Raw genomic sequence first — 16,221 nt, forward strand, 5'->3', positions numbered from 1 at the left:
CCTAGCTTCCTTAAGTGTGTTGCTGATTTTATTTACACTGAAAGAATCTCAGTTTGTATTTGCCTCTCGCCAGCTGTGCTGTTTTGTTGAACTTGTGTATTCCTATGGTATTACTGGGAGTACATGTCAGGGGATGACCTCACCAACTCAGGATCCTTCCATAATTTTGTTAGGACACTCCCCAGATCATCTGCAACAGGAGCCACAAAGGGGCTTTACCAAGGGTGTGAAAGCCACCTGTTCATGTGTGTATGTTCCCTGACCTTGAAATGGTCTCTGAACAATCTGGGGGCAGATTATTCCCATCCTTAATGGATCAGAACAAGCAGGTGCTAAGAACCTGTAATTTCCCACTAATTTATTTTAAATTAAATTTTATTTAAAATTTTAAAGGTGAAGAGCACCTCTCAGGATCTGGTCCAAAAGCAATATGTTTGTGAGGTGGTGATGTGCGTTGTGTTCGTCGCATTCTGAATGCAAGTAAACTCTAAAACTTGCAACATACGTTTACCTTTTCAAGACACTGTGTTTGTTGCAAAGCAGCTGCCAGAGTTTGACCCTTTGTATATATCAAAGCATTCAGTATTACAACTTCCAGGAACATGTGCAATAAAGCAGCACATTCTAAATCATACAGCACAGGTTGTGCTGGCTTCTGTGTTCAAGTATTATGGATGAGTATCATGCCATTTGTGATGTATTCCTATATGTAATTCTAAAACCCACTTTAAACTTTTTTTTCCAGGAAAACAATGGCTACTGAACAAACCTCTTAACTGTCTCCACAGAATGCTGTTCTGCCAACTCCTTCTCCAGTTCCCTTTCTTTAGCCTCTTTCTGCCCAATAGGACAATCTTCAGGCACAGTGAATAGTGACAAGGCATCTTTGCTGTCTTCTTCTCGGAGAACTTTAGCAAATACCTTCTCTGCTAGAAGCCGTACCTGCTCATCAACCTCAGAAATGTTCAGCTTTGGAAATTGCCTAGGCATCTCTGCTAATAAGAAAAAACAAGCCAGTTCACAGAATTGTAACTAAAAGTTGAATAAAACAATTATATTTCAGGGCATTTCTACTGAAACTAAAATAAGAGTTTAGAATGAGAGAAAAAGTGTGCATGCATACAATTTACAGCACACTAGCTATGAAGCACACTACAGGACACTAGCTTAACAGTAGTTAATAGTACATAAGGCAACAACCAATCTGTCATAAGAATCAAGGGAATCCTTTGAGTATGTGTGTTGTGGAGCTCAGTTTAATTTGTGAATTAGGACTTTTATTTAAACTCAGAGGATAAATTGTGTTACTTTCTGATGGAAGTAACACTTCTAAGGTACAAATTGATTTAGGCACAAAAATGCCACTGCCTTAAGGCTGATTGAAGAGAATGAGACTGAATGAAAGGCCATTCTCTGTGCCAGATGATCATATGGTATAGGGTAAGATGAGATTTCCATTGCTGAGTAATGCTGCTTGGGCTGAAGGATACTCTTGTATTTATCGTCTTCTGTGTGAAGATATAGAGAAGGCAAGTATGATTATTAAGGAATTTCACTTGCACTAATCTTTGTGATTCACAACCTTGTGTCACAGGTCAGGGCAACTGCATCTGTATTTCCCCACAGTGGTCTGGCAAGGGCACCCACTCTCAAGCTTCCAGAGCCCTAGCCATTGCTTTTCTTGGGCTGATAGGGCTGATACACTGGGCAGAAGGGAGTGAGAGACAGGTATTTCCAGGCTGCACAGTTCCCTGACTCTACTGAGACAGGCTGCCAAGCACACCTGCTTGCTTTCACTTCAGAGACTGATAACAGAAAGTTTGTCAACAGGGATAAGTGACCACACCATTCTTTTTATGCAAATCTATTTTATTTTTAAGGTAAAAACACTACAAAGAAAACTTATTAAACAGTAAAATAACCTACATGCATGCTAATAAGCTTCCCAGACAGCAACCCAATTCTGATAGGGGCTCTGTCAGGAGCAGTCCTACCTCACACTATGGGTTTTCTTGTCACGACAAATTCATCACAGCTTCAGCTCAGAACAAGCACAGCCTTATGGGCCTCAGTAGGCCTTCCGCCCCTTCTTTAAGAATTAGGGCCCTCCATCTGTAACCCACACATCTCCCGGGTGTGGTGTTCTGTTCCATCTAGTCGCACCGAGACCACTTAGGCCTTGGCTACACTTACCCGGTAGTTCGACGGCTGGAAATCGAACTTCTGGGTTCGACTTATCGCGTCTAGTCTGGACGTGATAAGTCGAACCCGGAAGTGCTCGCCGTCGACTGCGGTACTCCAGCTCGCCGAGAGGAGTACCGCGGAGTCGACGGGGGAGCCTGCCTGCCGCGTGTGGACCAAGGTAAGTTCGAACTAATTCGAACTAAGGTACTTCGAACTTCAGCTACGTTATTCACGTAGCTGAAGTTGCGTACCTTAGTTCGAATTAGGGGGGTAGTGTAGACCAAGCCTTAGAGAGAGAAAATGAGTCTGCTCTACAGCCTTAGCTAACAGCCAGTTGGCTTTTAGTTCATGCGGTAGAGCAGGGGTCGGCAACCTTTCAGAAGTGGTGTGCTGAGTCTTCATTTATTCACTCTAATTTAAGGTTTCGCGTGCCAGTCATACATTTTAACATTTTTAGAAGGTTTCTTTCTATGTCTATAATATATAACTAAACTATTGTTGTATGTAAAGTAAATAAGGTTTTAAAAATGTTTAAGAAGCTTCATTTAAAATTAAATTAAAATGCAGAGCCCCCTGGACCGGTGGCCAGGACCTGGGCAGCGTGAGTGCCACTGGAAATCAACTTGCCTACCCCTGCGGTAGAGGCTCATGCACTAAGCTCCAGAGGTCCCTGGTTCAAACCTGCCGACAACTGGGGTCTCTTGGCGTTACACATACACCAGGGATACTGTCTCCTTTTTGGTCAGGAAAAAGGTACTGAGTCTGTTTAAAACCCAGGCTATTTATCCAAAAAACCCAGGAGAGTGGCTTCAGAACCTTGATAACAGAGGAAGTACATTAGCATCCCTTGCCCTGCTAGAGAAGGTATATACAATGCCACGATAACACGTACACAATGGCATATATTTATACAATGTACTCCAAAGGTGTTAACCCTAATTCAATAAAGTTTAACCTTATTGATTTTGTTTCTGAATTCCATAAAGTTTGTTCAGTATATTAGACTGTCAGTCTGTCATAATGTTACCAAAATTGTCTCATTATTGGGCATTCCCAAGACACATGTACATGTGAACCTATTGAGACTTGGTGCTAGAAATTATAGAAATTCCCTGTATTTCCACAAGCAGTGAGTTTTTGTAGTGTAATATATATTCAATGGAGAAAGTTACAAGTATTCATTCTAAACAAAAGAAATACAGGAGGAGGGATAGCTCAGCAGTTTGAGCATTGACCTGCTAAACCCAGAGTTGTGAGCTCAATCCTTGTGGGGTCCATTTAGGGATCTGGGGCGTGCACACACCCAAAAAAAAAAAGTTGGGGATTGGTCCTGCTTTGAGCAGGGGGTTGGACTAGATGATCTCTCAAGGTCCCTTCCAACCCTGATATTCTATGATTAATAAAGTGGAAAGCCATACTACCATGGGAAGTCACACTAGCAGAATTCCTTTCTGCCTCCTATTCTACTCCAGTGTCTTTAAATCAATTCCATACTCATATGCAAGTTGAAAATTGATTTTAAATTCAGTCATATTTGCATATCTTTACCTTTTGTTTGTCATGGAGCGCTTGTGAAGTGGAGGTAACTTTCAAATACAGAAGTTGAAATGCTGTATTTAGCTCAGCAAAGGTTTTTAATTAGTTTTCTAACAGCTCATAACATGCTTTGATCTGCATGTGAGAGGGAGGCAGGGTATGGACTGTAGTTTCTATTGAGTTTTTAATCTTTTTTTTTTAAAGCTGTTTTTATATTTAGTGTTTCTATTTTAATATCTTTCCATCATAAAAAGACTGGAGTTTTTTTTTTTTTTTTTATAGCTGCGCCACTATAGATGATCTTTTAGAGTTTCTTCTGCAACTCTACAGTTTTGTTTGTTGAACTCCTTCACACACACTATCCCCAGCCTGGAACTTGATACATATGGTAGCAATTCAGGGAAAACTGTGGGCAAGTTATTGCCCCGCAGTATTAGTTTGTAAAGCATTTTTTTAATACTTTTGGGTATGATAGGTGCTATTTTGAGCCAGATTCCATTCTATTTATTTGGGTTTAAAAATAGATGTGAACATGAATCAAAAAATTGGATCTAAATACCTTTGGAAAGTCTGGATCTGACCTTTGCATTTCAGGTCCCCCCTTTTTTATTTTTTATTTTTTTAATACATATTCAGTTACTATGGTGTTTTGTTTTTTTTTTTAAAGTTTGTCTTATGCTAAAAACCAGTCTGGGTCATGACAACTTGGCATGATTTTGTCAATGCCCATATTACAATATTTCTGCAAACACGCTGCAGGCTTCAAATATTGATCCTTTTGATATGTCAGCCTGTTTTCTCAATCTAAAAGATTCTTCTAATTAACATCCACTTGTTTCCACAGTTGATTTAAGATTTGCTTTTAGTCTAAAAAGCTGATGTAGGTTGAGAAAATAGTGAATTTATAAATAAAAACATAAGAATGGCCATACTGGGTCAGACCAATGGTCCATCTAGCCCAGTATCCTGTCTTCCAACAGTGGTCAGTGCCAGATGCTTCAGAGGAAATGAACAGAACAGGGCAATTTATCTAGTGATCCATTTCCTATCGTCCCGTCCCAGCTTCTAGCAGTCAGAGGTTTAGGAATACCCAGAGCATGGGGTTCTGTCCCTGACTATCTTGGCTATTAGCCACTGATGGACCTATTCTCCATGAACTTATCTAATCTTTTTGGAATCAAGTTATAGTTTTGGCCTTCACAACATCCCCTGGCAATGAGTTCCACAGGCTGATTGTCCATCAGTGGCGTAGCTAGGAGTGAAAATTTGGGTGGGCCCAACTTTTGGGTGGATGAGCAATGACAGGCTGTGCTCACTCAGCTTCTCCCCTGATGCCATGCCCTTTTTCTAGCCTTGGTGCCCCCAGACACAGGGCTTCACCTGCCAAGCTGGGCATGCACATGGGGTGGCTCAGAAAAAGCTGAACAATCCCAATCTCTTCATATGGAAGCTGTTCCATACTCCAATAGTTTTTTTGTTGCCCTTCTCTGTACTTTTTCCAATTCTAATGTATCTTTTTTAGAGATGTGGTGACCAGAATTGCACACAATATTCAAGGTGGATTTATATAGTGGTGTTGTGATATTGTCTGTCTGTCCATCCCTTTCCTAATGGTGGCTAACACTGTTAGCTTTTTTTGACTGCCACTGCACATTGAACAGATGCTTTCAGAGAACTATCCATGATAACCTCAAGATCTTTGAGTGGTAACAGACAATTTTGACCTCACCATACTGTATGTATAGTTGGGATTATGTTTTCCAGAGTGTATTACTTTGAATTTCATCTGCTATTTTGTTGCCCAGTCACCCAGTTTAGTTAGATCCCCTTGTAACTCTTATTGGAGTTAGCTTTGAACTTAACTCTTGAGTAATTTTGTATTGTCTACAAACTTTGCCATCTCACTGTTTACCCTTTTCCCCAGATCATGAATACAGTGAACAGCACTGGTCACAATACGGATCCTTGGGGATCCTGCTATATACTTCTCTCTGCTGCAAGAACTGACCATTTATTCCTATCTTTTTGTTTCTTATCTTTTAACTAGTTACTGATCCATGAGAGGACCTTCCCTCTTATCTCAGGACTGCTTTGTTTGCTAAAGAGCCTTTGGAGAGGGACCTTGTCAAAGGCTTTCTGAAAATCTAAGTACTGTACACTATAGCCACTGGATCACCCTTGTTCACATGCTTGCTGACACCCTCAGAGAATTCTAACAGGTTGGTGAGGCATGATTTCCCTTTACAAAACCCATGTTGACTCTTCCCCAACATGTTGTTGTATTCATTTATGTGTCCAATAATTCTATTTCAACCAATTTGCCTGGTACTGAAGTTAAGGTTACTGGCCTGTAATTGCCAGGACTGCCCCGGAGCCTTTTTTAAAAAATGTCATTATTTTAGCTATCCACAGTCATTGGGTACAGAGGCTGATTTAAGTGACAGATCACCTTCCACAGTTGTAGTTCTGCAATTTCATATTTAAGTTCCTTCAGAACTCTTGGGTGAATACAATCTGGTTCTGGTGACTAACTACTGTTTTAATTGATCAGTTTGTTCCGGAACCTCCTCTACTGACACTTCAGTCTGGGACAGTTCCTCAGATTTGTCACCTAAAAAGAATGGCTCAGGTTTGGGAATCTCTCTCTCATCTCTGCAGTGTAGCCTAATGCAAAGAATTCATTTAATTTCTCCACAATGGCCTTATCTTCCTTGACTGCTCCTTTAGCACATGGATTGTTCAGTGGCCCCACTGATTGACAGGCTTCCTACTTTTGATGTACTTTAAAAAATATTGCTGTTAGTTTGTGTCTTGGCCTGCCTTCTGAAACTTTTACAATTGATTTGACAGAATTTGTGCTCCTTTTGATTTTCCTCAGTTGGATTTGACTTCCAGTTTTTAAAGGATGACTTTTTGTCTCTAACTGCCTTTTTACTCCATTTAACCATGGTGGCATTCTTTTGGTGGTCCTATTGATGTTTTTTTCTTTTTGGGGGGTTGGGGGGCATTTGGGGTATACATATAGTTTACGCCTCTTAAAAAATACCATAATAAAAGGTTGTCAAGGCTGAATCCCAACTCTGTCACTCTGAGTGCAGAAGTGGGGCCCTCAAGGATTTTAAAAATTAATACCTGCCACTCCAGGCTTGTATTAAACTCCCAAGGTCACAGCTTTTCTGACCTTGGCTTAGTAAACGCTGCCACCACCTAAATGCAACAAAACCCCCTCTGAACCCAGGAAGGAGCACTTGGGAATTCCTCCTTGTGGGGTGCCCTCAAGCCCTTTCAGCCTCCCTCCAGGAAAGAGCTGAGAAAGGAAAAAAGGAGATTAGCTGGTAGCCACAGCTAATCAAACAACATGCACAAACGTCTTCAGACACCAAAAATCCAATTATGTTTTTAAAAAAGGTAAACTTTATTAAAAACCAAAAGAAAGAAAATGCAACTGGAACTTAGGCTTTTGCTAGATTTTTAAAAGAGAAATTTCAAAACTCAAGCACCCAAAATAGCTTTCTTGGGGGTTCAGCTTAAAGGTTACAAGCAAACAAATGTATCAGAGGTTAGCACAGAGGAGATCCACAAACCAATAAGAAATAACCCTAATCATGTCTAGCTAAACATTCTGATCTACTTACACATTTGGAGTTCAGATAAGTAGTTCTAGGCATGAGCTGATGACTTATAATCATACTTGGCTTAGCTGCTTATAGCATGGCTGCTCTGTTCCTCCAGCCCAAAGAACAACAGACAAAGGGAAAGTTTTCTTTCCCATTTTAAAAAGTTCTACCTTCCCATTGGCTCTTTTGGTCAAGTGCCCACTTTTTTTTTTTTTCTTTACCTGGGGGATTTTACAGTTAACTGGCTGGGTGTCCATCAAAAGAAGCTCCCCCCCCACACACACACACACCTTAATTTATTACACAGGTATATCAATTTCAGTTTAACTAGCCTCCTCACTTTTGTGTAGTTCCTCTTTTTGAAGTTAAATGCTACTGTGGTGGATTTCTTGGGTATTCCCCCTCCCCCCCAAGGATGTTAAATTTAAATACATTATGGTCATTATTACCGAGTGGTTCAGCTATATTCACCTCTTGGACCAGATCTTGTGCACCATTTAGTACTAAATCAAGAATTGCCCCTCTCCTTGTGGGTTCTAGGACTAGCTGTTCCAAAAAGCAGTTAGTAATGGTGATTTACTGGATATTTATTTTTATTCTTATCTTGCATCTGAGCCAAAGCCCAGGGAAGTCAATGGAAAGACTCCCATTAAGATATACCCTTAAGCTTTTCTGTTCAGCAGCAATATGATAACACCAAATATTAAACTTTCACAAAATCAAGTATAGTCCTAGAACAACTTCTATACACATGGTTGATCTAGTAATGCAGTGACAATGCAATATGTATCCAAATTGAGCTTCTAATATCAGTTTCTCACTCTCGTCTCATTAAGGTCATAGGAATCTTTCTACTGACCTCTGTAGCCATTGTTGTCAGCAACAGTTGCATGCAGTATTGTTGCAGCTGTGACAATCCCAGGATAGTAGAAAGACAAGGTGGGTGAGGTAATATATTTTATTAGACCAACTTCTGTTTGTGAGTGACAAACTTTCAAGCCACACAGAGCTTGTCTCTAAAACCAATGGAAGTTGGTCCAATAAAATGTATTATCTCACCCACCTTGTGTCTCTAATAATAGTTAGACCCAGATATAGCTGCTGACAATAGTTGTCAGTAATAAGGACTTCCTAGGCTGCCTCAGGTGGTGTTGGAAACAGTTCACAGCTAGTGAATGTAGGACCAAATCAGCTCAATTAACGATCATATGACTAGTCCTCAGTGTTTCAGAGTAGCAGCCATGTTAGTCTGTATCTGCAAAAAGAATAGGAGTAGAATCATAGAATATCAAGGTTGGAAGGGACCTCAGGAGGTCATCTAGTCCAACCCCCTGCTCAAAGCAGGACCAATCCCCAGACAGATCTTTTTCCCCCCGATCCCTAAATGGCCTCCCTCAAGGATTGAACTCACAACCCTGGGTTTAGCAGGCCAATGCTCAAACCACGGAGCTATCCCTCCCCCACTGTGGCACCTTAGAGACTAAAATTTATTTGAGCATAAGCTTTTGTGGGCTACAGCCCACTTCATCGGATGCATGTAGTGGAAAATACAGTGTACACACACACACACCACACACACACCCCTCTCTCTCTCTGAAACAATGGGTGTTACCATACACACTAAGGAGAGAGATCAGTTAAGGTGAGCTATTATCAGCAGGAGAGGAAAAGAACTGTTTGTAATGGTAATGAAAATGGCACATTTTCAGCAATTCACAAGGAGATGTGAGGAACTGGGGGGGGGGGGAAGGGGGGAAGCATGGGGAAATAGTTTTACTTTGTGTAATGGCCCATCCACTCCAGTCTTTATTCAAGCCTAATTTAATGGTGTCCAATTTGCAAATTAATTCCAATTCAGCAGTCTCTCATTGGAGTCTGTTTTTGAAGTTTTGTTGTTGTAATATTGCGACTTTTAGGTCCTCAGTGGTGGATTTAGAGTCAGTGGGGCCCTGTGCTCAGCTTCATTTTTGGGGCCCCTCCTTGGGACCCAGCCAAGAAAAAGAACATTCTCTCTTATCTCCCCCTGCCCCTGTTTTTCATTCTTTTTTTCTTCATCCTCCTCTTATAATGAAAATAAAGTGAGGTACCTTGATTGTTTTTTGTAGTCTAACTTATTTTTCCATAGAGCACTTGAAAAATTGCTGAGGGTCTCGGCAGACCACTTAATGATCTTTCCAGATATTGTTTGTACCGTTAGGTAACTATTGTAAAGTGCTTTGGATAAGAGGCTTTATTTAAAAAAAGAAAACATTGGGGTGCAGGGTCTAGCCAGAACTTAGGGTGCAGGAGGGGGCTCAGAGCTGGGGTAGGAGGTTGAGGTGTGGAGCGCTTACCTGGGGCAGCTCCCATTTGGTGCGAGGGGTGCAGGTGGGAATGTGGGGGGGTGCAGGAGCTCCATTTGGTGCTCAGGGTGGGGGGTACAGGAGTCAGGGCACGGAGCAGGGGTGTGGTCTGGGGTCATGGGGTGCTCTCAGGCCCCTGCCCTCCCCCACCCCAGTCCCCTGCCCTGAGCGGCTCAAGGCAGGGGGTTGGGGGGGTACATGTGGAGGAGTGCAGGGACCTCACCTTTGCTCTGCCCCACCCCAATTCCACCCCCTTCCCCAAGGCCCCGCCACTGCCTCTTCTCCGCCTCCTCCCCTGAGCGTGCTGTGGCCCCCGCTCCTCCCCCTCCCTCCTGGAGTGACCTGAGTGTTGGCAGCAGGGGAAGCACTGGGAGGGAAGGGGAGGGGTGGGAAAGCGGCACACTCAGGGGAGGAGATGGGGGAGGGGGACCTTGGCTGCCCGTGGGTGCAGAGACTGCAGCAGGAGCCCCAGGAGCCAGCAGGACCAAGCTTCTGCCCCTTCAGCTCCCTGTCATGGCGGGGGGGGGGCATGCTAGGGCACCCTGTGTTTGGCTGTAAAAACCACCTCTGCTAGTCCTAGTGGAACATGGAGCTGAAAAATGGTTTTGTCCCATCTATAGTAGCAGTTTCATCATTGGCTGAGTAGGCCTAGAGAGGGATCCACTGCTGAACAATCATTGTCAGTGACTGATCGCTTTCCTAGTGTAAAAATGGCCTTAGTTACATAACTGTTAAAAACTGAAGTACAGTAGGAAACCTCTTGCCTGCTAGACTTCAGTACTTAGCCCATTCTGATTAACAAAGTGAATTTTAAGTCATTACACCAAATGTCAAGTTTTCACTTCATTTTATCTATGTATACATAAACCCCTGTTCTCCACTAACACCAAACTATTTTTCTTCAGGACAGTGCTTGTTCCTGCACTCCTTTTTCAGGCAAATGACAGGTGCAGGCATCTCTTGTCTTCCAGGTAGGCCGTGTTTTGTTTACATTAATAGGTCAGTTCACATCATTGAAGAAAACTTAACATAAAAATTGCAAAATGACTCTTCACTCACTATGCAATTTCTAATCCCCTTGGGCTGGGTTGGTAAGTTGATACATTTCAATATTTACTGTACTCCTTTAAAATAAAATATGCTAGGTGGGGGATTCAATTTCCCAAAGTAAAAATTTATCACTGCTGTTGTGATTTGGGGACGAGGAAATGATGAAACATTTATCCACTCTGGGAGGAGAGGCTGAATATTATGCAGTATTCAGAAAACCCTCTGTCCTTTCCTGATCCTTTTTTTTTTCCTGCTATCCCAAGGTTGCTGTAGTTGTCTTTAACTTGTGTGGGAGTTATTTCTCTTAAACTTGTAAAGTAAGAGAGGACTGTGCTAGACACTGACAGGATGATTACTTAAAAGATAATGATTGATCAGGAAGTTTAAAGCAGTGGTTCTCAACCAGGAGTTACATCAACTTATCTAAATATTTGCCTAGTTTTACAACAGGCTACATAAAAAGCACTAGTAGTCAGTACAAAGTAAAATCTCACACAGATGACTTGTTTATACTGCTCTATTTACTATACACTGAAATGCAAGTACAATATTTATTTCTAATTGATTTATTTTTAGTTACCTGGTAAAAAGGAGAAAGTAAGCAATTTTTCAGGAATACTGTGTTGTGACACTTTTTATAAGCTAGTAGTTTAAGTGAGGTGAAACTTGGGAGTAGGGAAGACAAATCAGACTCCTGAAAGGGGTGCAGTGGTCTGAAAAGCTTCAGAACCACTGACTCAGAGGACGTGAATATTATAAAATCAGAACTGCACCAGCCCCCATGAGAAATCCTATTCTATTCCTCCATGTAGGGACCGCCAGGAGCATAGGGGTGAGGGGCTGAGAGGGGGGGGGGAATCTGGCCCTGGCCAATAGCCAGCTCTCTGAGGGAGGAGACTTGAACCAGGACCATGCCGCCGCTTTCTGGCGGACGACGACAGCCAGGAGCGGGCGGGGGAAGACTCCGGCTCAAGTGTTGCCATTTGCTCTGCTGGCTGCAGCGGCTCCAAGGTGAGCGGGTCCCTGTCCCGGTGCCAGCCCCGCGCCCCCCCTGGGGAAGAAGGACTCACCTAGTGCCCCAGGGAAAGCCATGCTGGAGGCAGCGCCAGGACGCAGGCGGCGCTGGCCTGGGAAGAAGCCTTCAGCACTGAGGAGGAGGAGGCAGCGCTGGGGCTCGCTCAGCCCCCTGCCCGACCGGGGACTCTCCCAAGGGCGCCGGCCGCAGGCTCCGCAGCAGCATCCCGCTGCGGACCGGGGTGTTATATTCAGCAGCCCCGGCATGTCCCGCCCCGCCCTACCCTACTCGCGGGCAGCCCGCCAGCGGCTTCTTGCAGCGGGTCAGCTGGGCTCCGCGCGTGACGCCGGCCGGCTGCGGGAGCCGCTGTGCGGGGGCCCGGCCCTGACCTTGGCCCCGCGCCGCAGAGCTGAAGCAGCGCCCGGCCGGAGAGCCTGGCTGCAAAGGCCGATGCGGGGTGCGCGGGGTTCCCGCCTCTCCCAGAGCCGCCAGAGGCCCGCGTGAAGGGACCGGCTGCGGGTGGAGTCCCCCAGCTCCCCCGCTGCGGCGGCAGGGCGAGCCCCGATCCCTACCTGAGGCGGGTGGGGGAGCCGGTCTCTCCTCCCGGCACTAGGCTTGTCCTGTAGCCACAGCAGCTGCAGGCAGGGCGGCCGAGTGACTGTGCACAGCAGGGAACTTCTTACAAGGCGAAGGCTCGGGGAGGCGGGTTCCACCTCAAGTGCCCCTGGTGGAAACACACCGCACTGCCGCGGAGCGCTGGGGGAGTCGCCCACAGGCAGAGGCAGCGGCTGTGGCAGGGGAGTCAGGGCTTGCATGGACCCGTTCAGGGCAGCCAGTGCGCGCTGGTTCCTTACCGAGGCTTCAGGACAAGGGTCTCTTGTCAAATGCCGCCTCCACCTCCCAAGGTCGGGGGGGCAGTGCCATCTCCTGGTGCTTCACCCCTGAGCCGCCTGGCTGCCGGCGGGGTGGAGGAGCTCCCAAGGGGATGTTCCCAGCCCAATGCGCCATCTCAAATCACCTGTGTCAAACACATTTCAAGAGCACTTTAAAGAAGTGGAAAATGTAGGACCTGATCCAAAGCCTGCCGAGGTCAATGGAAAGATTCCCTTGGACATCAGTGGCCTCTGGATCAGCCCCAAAGTCTTTAGACTTTTCAAACTGCAGGTCCTGACCCAGTACTGGGTTGTGACATGTCAGGCACTGGCTCACGGTGGCTTTGGTCAGACTGACTGGGCTGTTAAAAGTCCCGTCAGCGCCACGGTGCTGCCTTGTCCCTACCTGTTCTGACACCGCGCTGCGCCCCGGAAGCAGCCAGCAGCAGGTCCGGCTCCTAATCCGGGGGTCATGGAGCTGCCCCCACCCCAAGCACCAGCTCCACCCTCAATGGGAGCTCAATGGGAGCTGGTGCGGGGCAGTGCCTGTGGGCGAGAACTGCGGGGAGCCGCCTGCACACCTCTGTCTAGGAGCCGGACTTGCTGCTGGCCGCTTCCTGGGCGCAGCGTGGTCTGCGGTGCCAGGACAGGCAGGAATACTGCATTTGCACTCCCACTGCGCCACTGACCAGGAGCTGTCGCAGGTAAGCCCCTGCCCCAATCCCCTACCCCAGTCCTGAGCCTCCCCAACCCAAAGCCTCCTCCTGCACCCCAAACCCCTCATCCCTGGCCCCACCCCAGAGCCTGCACCCCCAGCCCAGAGCTCTGATCCCCTCCTGTACCCCAGCCCCCTACCCCAACCCTGAGCCCCCCAAACCCAGAGCCCCCTCCTGCACCCGAAATCCCTCATCCCTGGCCCCACTCCAGAACCTGTAAAGTGTCAGGGGTATCAAACTTTGTATGCAGATCCTAGTTAGATGACTGATCTCAGGCCATAAAGTTCAGCCTTTTAGCAGCACACGTGTGTGTTACACATTTATTACACTGCCCATAGGGGAAGTTTTTTGCCAATTCTGTCAGTTAGTGGTTGGTTTATGCCCTAACACATGAAAGTTTATCCTTTCTTTTAAAAAAGTTTTAATCTAATGTAACTGTAGGTATTCTCATTAATAAATATAAATGTTTTAATCCTCTTTTAAACCTATTAAGTTCTTGGCCTTAATGATATCTTTTGGTAACTACTCCCACAAATTAACTTTGCATTGTGTAAAAATGCATTTCCTGTTGATTTTTCAATTTAATTGAATATCCTCTTGTTCACATACTATACAGCAGCACCCAAATTACCTCTTCATATCATCCATAACTTTGTATATATCTATCGTGACTGAAGTAGGAATATTTGTGTGAATAACAACTTGCAGGATCAAGCCCTTAATTTGGAATTTAACCTCTTCGTGACAGTAAACATGACTAGTAGAGCTACAATCCAGCACAGAAGTTCCATGATATATGAACTCTGAGAGTTAGCTCAGCATTTTAATATGTGAAAAACAGAAATTTAGTATGTTCTGTAGTTTTGTTTGCATGCCAACATCCACTGAAGAATGCAAATTACATACACAATCTCCTGACACTGAATTTTGTGCTAATACCAATCCTCTGAGACAATAGCTTTCACCTAGGAGATGATTAAGATGGAACATACATTAACCAAAATCAGGAAATAGTTTCATTTTTACTGGAGATTTTTTCAATTATGAACATATGCTTTAGCTCCTAAAGTGCCTTGAAGTTAATGGATTTATATTTTTAAAGTACATTCATACTAATATTGATTTGTACTTTACTGTAGGGCAAAACAAACTAATGGATCAGATAGCAAAATTTCTCCATATTTGTAATGGACCATTAATGGTATCCAAAGACATGATGTTATATACTTTTCTTACCTTTGTTTTTTTGTCAGTGTTGTAATTGGTATAGGTATCTTTATATTTAACTGTTGAAGTTAATCATACTGAAACATTAGAAATAGAAGTGATAGATAAGAATAGTTTTGAAAAGCTGGGAGGGGAGATTGGTACTAAATGTAAAATGTTATTCAATTATATTTATAAATGTTAAATTATTCATTATATTCTCTCTACTAGAAGAGACATGCAATTCGGCAGATTTTTTTTTTTTTAAGGACATATTAATATAGATGAGAGTTGTAGTGAATTACAAAGCAAGGAAATTATTCCACAGAGGGTTTGAGATGATGTAAAACACAAGAGTGAAATCTGGTCTTGGGTGTCTCTGCAGTTGCAGTGTGTACATGCATTAAAAGGGGAGGCTTATGTTTTGCCTCTTTCAAGAATGGAGTCAAAAGACAGTAACTGATTGACATGAATTTAAGTAAGTAAACTAGCTAGGAAGCTGGGATTTTAGCTGCTCCTGACTTATTTTGTTTGGGAGGGGGGTTGTGGAAGTGTTGTTCTTGTCATCAAGAGAGAGCATGAAAAACAACCATTTTTGTTTTGTTTTAAGATGGGTTAAATTTGGAACTTGACAGTGGTGGCAGTATACCTTTCAAATCTATTCCAGCTCTTATGGAAAGGCATTGCAATAACTCAATAGGCCAGGGTTAGAGTACTCACCTAGGATGTAAGAGGCCCAGGTTCAAATCACCCCCTCCCTGATTTAGAGCAGAGAGTTGAAACCAGATATCCCCCGTCAGTACTCTAAATAGTGGGCTATAAGGTATTCTGAGATGGGTCTCTCTCAATCTCTCCTGTTGAAGCTGCTCTACTTTGTATGAGATACTGTCATGGGCCCACTCACCACAGTGGCACCTCCTGCTGGCCATCCTGGGGATAAGTTCTGTCAATTGCTGTGCCCTCTTCAGGTGATGCCTCACCTACAGGGCCAGCTCCAGGCACCAGACGAGAAAGCACGTGCCTGGGGCAGCACATTGTAAGGGGCGCAATTCCGGCCAATCTTGGGGCGGCACATTCCAACCGCCCTGCCGTGGGTTTGTTTTTTTGGGGGGGGGGCAACCCGGTCCGCAGCTCCGGAGCCCCCGCCGGCACCCCGCGCTCTGCCACTCCCAGCCCAGAAGGGGCATGGACCCCGGCCAGGAACTATCGATCCCCGCTGCTCACCGTGCCGCTGGGCTCCCCGGGACACGCCACTCCCCGCATTGACCTCCGCCTCCCGTGCCACTTTGAGCCCTGCCCAGCCGCCTTTAAAGGAGCGGCTGAGCCAGCACCTCCCGCAGCCCCCGGGGGCTCCGCCTGCCCATCCGGGAGAGGCACCTCAAGGCCAGAGGGGGGAGCCCCTCTCACCCAGCTGCGAGACACCGCCCTTCACCCCCCCTGCAAGCTGCCTTGACAGCCCTCCACACAAGCCCTGCGGCTGCCTTTTTTTTTGGGGGGGGGGGCGCTTTGCGGCGGCAAAAAAGCTAGAGCCGGCCCTGCTCACCTATCATCCTCTCACCCTGCAAACCCTCTTCATGACTTGGCCCTCCAACTGAGTCACCATCCGTCTTTCGCCCTTCTGGGGTTACCCAAAGTCTTTCTATGGGAACAGTCCCAGACAGTCTTCTCCTGTGCTGCCATGAT

General features: G+C 45.2%; 1 protein-coding gene across 8 annotated transcripts in view; it reads right to left on the reverse strand.

Annotated features, from left to right (window-relative positions):
• The window catches only part of AMPD3 (adenosine monophosphate deaminase 3), a 55,919-nt gene extending 43,374 nt beyond the window's left edge, over window positions 1-12,545 (reverse strand). For 4 of the 8 annotated variants that reach the window (XR_004645637.1, XM_034770031.1, XM_034770025.1 and 1 more), the window contains exons 1-2: window positions 11,800-11,945; window positions 770-995 (exon numbers count right to left, since the gene is read on the reverse strand). Coding sequence is in view for 7 of the 8 variants with exons in the window: in XM_034770031.1 (XP_034625922.1) it covers window positions 770-995; window positions 11,800-11,821 (248 nt within the window). In the remaining variant the exon portion in view is untranslated. Of the gene's footprint in view, window positions 1-769; window positions 996-1,994; window positions 2,125-11,799; window positions 11,946-12,316 lie in introns of those variants that run through there. The other 4 variants (XM_034770029.1, XM_034770028.1, XM_034770027.1 and 1 more) reach the window with 4 other exon arrangements.
• Between the last annotated feature and the right edge of the window lie 3,676 nt (window positions 12,546-16,221).

Source organism: Trachemys scripta, chromosome 4, assembly GCF_013100865.1.
Source record: "Trachemys scripta elegans isolate TJP31775 chromosome 4, CAS_Tse_1.0, whole genome shotgun sequence".
Lineage (NCBI taxonomy): Eukaryota > Metazoa > Chordata > Testudines > Emydidae > Trachemys > Trachemys scripta.